The 4,061-nt window shown below is 46.3% G+C and overlaps 1 protein-coding gene across 1 annotated transcript; it reads left to right on the top strand.

The window, feature by feature from the left end:
- The first annotated feature begins 2,421 nt into the window (after positions 1-2,421).
- On the top strand, positions 2,422-3,830 carry LOC113925592 (etoposide-induced protein 2.4 homolog). Its single transcript, XM_035726325.1, is given in 2 exon segments — positions 2,422-3,432; positions 3,435-3,830. Coding segments are annotated over 2 exon segments (1,371 nt in total). The 5' UTR covers positions 2,422-2,457.
- The last annotated feature ends 231 nt before the right edge of the window (positions 3,831-4,061 follow it).

Genomic DNA, 4,061 nt, shown 5'->3' with positions numbered 1-4,061 from the left:
ATTTAATCCTCAAAGCAGCCCTATGAGGTAGGTACTATTATAGTTTCCATTTTACAGATGATGAAGCAAAAACTCAGAGAGGTTCAGTAACATGCCAAGGATGGCACAGCCAACAAGTTAGTGCCAAACTTTAACTCAAATCTTCCTGGCTCTCAAGTTTTCAATATTAGTTCTAATAATGCCTTTCATTTGACTAGTTTGTTTTCCTTTTCTCAGAGGCTTTTCATTTTCACCAGATTCCATTTAGATGTAGGCAACTAACATTACTAATATTACCAGGGAGAAAGTAGGGGGAAATCATATACTCAAATCTGATGACCGCTAGTTGGCTAGATCATTGTTTTCGGACTTTACTACATTTACTACGTTGTTAAAGTCACCTCGCAAAGCCTCTTCAATTAATTCAGGCAAAAAAGTCTTCACGTTAAGCAGCTGAACCTCCTTGCCCCCATGCCTCCTTGCCTTGAGGGTGGACCTCAAGAAATATGTGGTTTATCACATCCATTTGCCTGTGCTGGATGCTAGAGAGCTCAAGGTAAAACTGTAGCCTTCTGTCTACAAATGGTTTGTACACCGACCTTACTCCCAACTTTCTCTTATTTTCTGACATTGTTGACCCTTTGGTCGGATTGCTTCATCTATTCATTTATTTGAGATTTGAGATTAAGTCCTCCCCCCATTTTTTTACATTTAAAATTAAGGTTGCAAGGATATGGAAGTATTTTGCAAGACTGTACAATTAAGATTCCAACAGAAATCTACAGAGTCACACGTGGGTATATGTTCCCTTATTGTAGGTTAACTCTCTTTTCCACTTTCACAAAAGTTTCTGGCTCCGAGTTTATGATTCCACAGAAGTGCTGGTGATTGTTGTTGGAGCTAAATGCCTTCCTCCATTGGAAACCCCCCAGGTTTCCTTTTCGTTTCTTTTCATTCAGTCTGAGAGTTCGGGATATTTGAAAAGTAATCCACTTAACTTCCTCTATTTCAAATATTTTGTTGTGTATTTTTATAAGCTAACTTAAACTCCTTTGAGAAGGTAAAACATAAATACAGCAACTAATGACTTTGCTAACAAAATGACTCATCCTGTGTCTGTCTGCCAGTCTGTGATTCGTTTCCTGGTTTGGCTAATCCACTAGCAGATGCGCACAACACCTAAAAAATGCCTTCATTTTGTTTTTCCGAACCGTCAATGTGAATAATTTGTTACCATATGTGAAATATAAAAAGCCCAGTAAAATGTAGGTTGTTGATCCCTTTTACGTCTCTTGAGGGGTTTTCTGAGATCTCAGTAGGACACCTGTCTCATTTCTCTAACAGGCTTGCCTCAGAAGGGCCAGGGCCAGGGCACATGGGCAGAGGACCAAAGAGGTTTGAGAGCCTCTGACCCACCCACCCAGATGAAAGCAGAGAGCTCTGGCAGGTCCAGACCCCATCCCTCTGTGCAAAGGGCAGAGCCACCCTGCTGGCCCCAGACCAGGGCCTGAGGTATCAGCTGGGAGCACAGCCTGTGTCTGTATGATGAGGCACATGGTTTCCACTTGACCTAGGGAGTCAACTGGGTTGTACCTTTCCACAGGTGGGAGAGCTCCCCAGCAAACAGAGCTATTATTATTATTACTTATTTTTGAAACAGCAAGTGGGTTTGGGTCTGATTACCAGTGATGCCCAGCAGAAGGACTACACCAGGCAGAAGGAGGCCATCAGCCTGCTTTCTGATGTTGCGTCATTCCCAACTCCACAAGAACCATTCGAAATCAGGCTTTTCCCAAGACCATTGTTTATGATTCAAGAACACATCTTTTACCTGAGTGAAGGTGATATGATCCGGGCTCGCATCATGGCTCTGAAATACGGGTCTTTTCTGTGTGGTCTTTTTCTGCTTCCCTTTTAAATGTCCTTCTTTGCCATGTCTGATTCGGATTAAAGATGAGTATTTAGGTTTATTATACATTGTTTCTAATGCTGCGGGGGGAGCATTGCCACATTTTTCAAATCCTTTAGTGAAGTGGTTCTCAAACTTTCTGGTCTCGGGACCCTTTCACACTCTTAAAAACAACAGGGGACACCAAAGAGCTTTTGTTGATTTGTGTTGATATGTCTAAGAGTATTTGCTGTTTTAGAAACCTAAAATGAAAAATTTAAAAATACTTCATGAATCTATTTAGGAATAACGATAATAAACATGCTGTGTGTTAGCATAAATACAATTTTATGAGAAGAATTGTTTTCGCCCACCCCACCCCCCCCAAAAACGGGCAGTCCGGGCATGCGCAGTGCGGGCGCAGTGGCCCGGGCCCTGGGAGCATCCAGGTGGGAGCTGCTGGGCGGGCGCGGAGGGTCGAAGGCAAGACGAGTGGGCCCCCGGTGGGCGAGGGGTCGGGTCCTTAGTGATGAAAGATTTTGAGCCGCTTCTCTCTCCTCTGTGTAGTTGGTAGTTTGGGTGGTGAAGAGATGGCTGGCAGCGTCAAAACCTTTCTCCAGGACCTTGCCAGGGGCATCAAAGACTCCCTGTGGGGAATTTGTACCATCTCAGAGCTAGATGCTCGGATTCGGCACAAGAGAGAGGAGCAGCGTGGAAGAGGGGCAAGCCCCGTGCTGGCACAGAGGAGAGCGCAGAGTACAGAAAGGAAGCAAGAGAGTGAGCCACGTATGCTTAGTAGAGATTTCCAGTGTTACGCTTGGAACGGTGGAATATTCTGGTTAAGCCTCTCGTTTTATTGAGTGTTTCTTCCTGTACTGCAGTCAGTGACAGCCCAAATTATTGGCGACCCCTCACAACATGGAGATGTTTGGTCGTGGCTGGAATTCTTCCTTATGTCCATTTTCAGTGCTCTTTGGGTGCTCCCTCTGTTTGTGCTTCGCAAAGCTGTAAATGCCAGTGGATTTCAAGACATAGCTGACCTGGCATTTGAGGTATGGGGGAGGAAGCCTCACCCATTCCCTGGTGTCAGCAAAATAATTGCTGACATGCTCTTCAGCCTTTTGCTGCAGGCTCTTTGCCTCATCCAGGGCATGTCTGTGAGTCTCTTTCCCAGCCACCTTGTTGCTCAGCTGGTTAGTCTTCTGCATATGGCCCTTCTCTACTCGCTGGACTGCTTTGAATATCGTTGGTTCAGTAAAGGAATTGAAATGCACCAGCGGTGGTCAAACATAGAAAGGAACTGGCCTTACGACTTTGGATTTGGCTTGCCCTCCGCCTTCCTCGCAGCGATGCAGTCCTCATGCATTATCAGTGGCTGCCTCTTCCCCATCCTCTGTCTTCTATTCATTATCAGCGCCAAGGAAGCGAAGACCCCTGGCAAAGCCTACCTTTCCCAGCTGCCCCTCTTCTCCTTGGCGGTTTTCTTAAGCAACAGACTTCTCCACAGGACGGTCTACCTGCAGTCCGCGCTGACTAGCTCAACCTCCACAGAGAAATTCCCTTCACACCGCATCGGTCTGCTGCCAGACTGAAGGCTGCCTCAGGCCACTCAGTCGCCTGCCATCCAGAGGGGATGGCTGGGATTGGAAGAGGCCATAGCAGCTCTTTCCCTTGTCCCCGCCTCTGCCAGGGAAGGCAGGACCCGCTCTGCCGAGGGCCCTCTGCGTATTCCCTTCTCGCTGAGGAATTGGGACTTTTGTCTCTAGTGCACTTAAGGCAGAATCTTCCTGACACCCGTGTGTGGATTTTTAACACCGGTGAGTCTGAATGGACCACAGGTTTTTCTGTAGTTCTTTTCTGGCACTTGCCAGCCCCCATGCCTGGACTGATTGGAATACTGTTTTTGTCCCTGTGCCATCGACCCTCTCAGCTCCCCGTCCTGCCTTCCACCACCCTCGGATGAGTGGATTTTGTAATTCTAGCTGTTGTGTTTTGTGGACTTGTTGTTTTTCTGTGAAGCACATATATTGGATGTGGGAGGGAAAGCAGTATCTCATTTGCTCCCGGTCACTCCTTTTATAGTCATCAATGTTTAGTGTTTCTTGTAACTCAGGTTAGATTTTTTTTTTTAAGATTTTATTTATTTGACAGAGAGAGACACAGCGAGAGAGGGAACACAAGCAGGGGGAGTGGG

This window comes from Zalophus californianus, chromosome 2 (assembly GCF_009762305.2).
Source record: "Zalophus californianus isolate mZalCal1 chromosome 2, mZalCal1.pri.v2, whole genome shotgun sequence".
Classification (NCBI taxonomy): Eukaryota; Metazoa; Chordata; class Mammalia; order Carnivora; family Otariidae; genus Zalophus; species Zalophus californianus.
The sequence above is the reverse complement of the archived record's forward strand: the minus strand, read 5'-3'. Positions and strand labels throughout refer to the sequence as shown.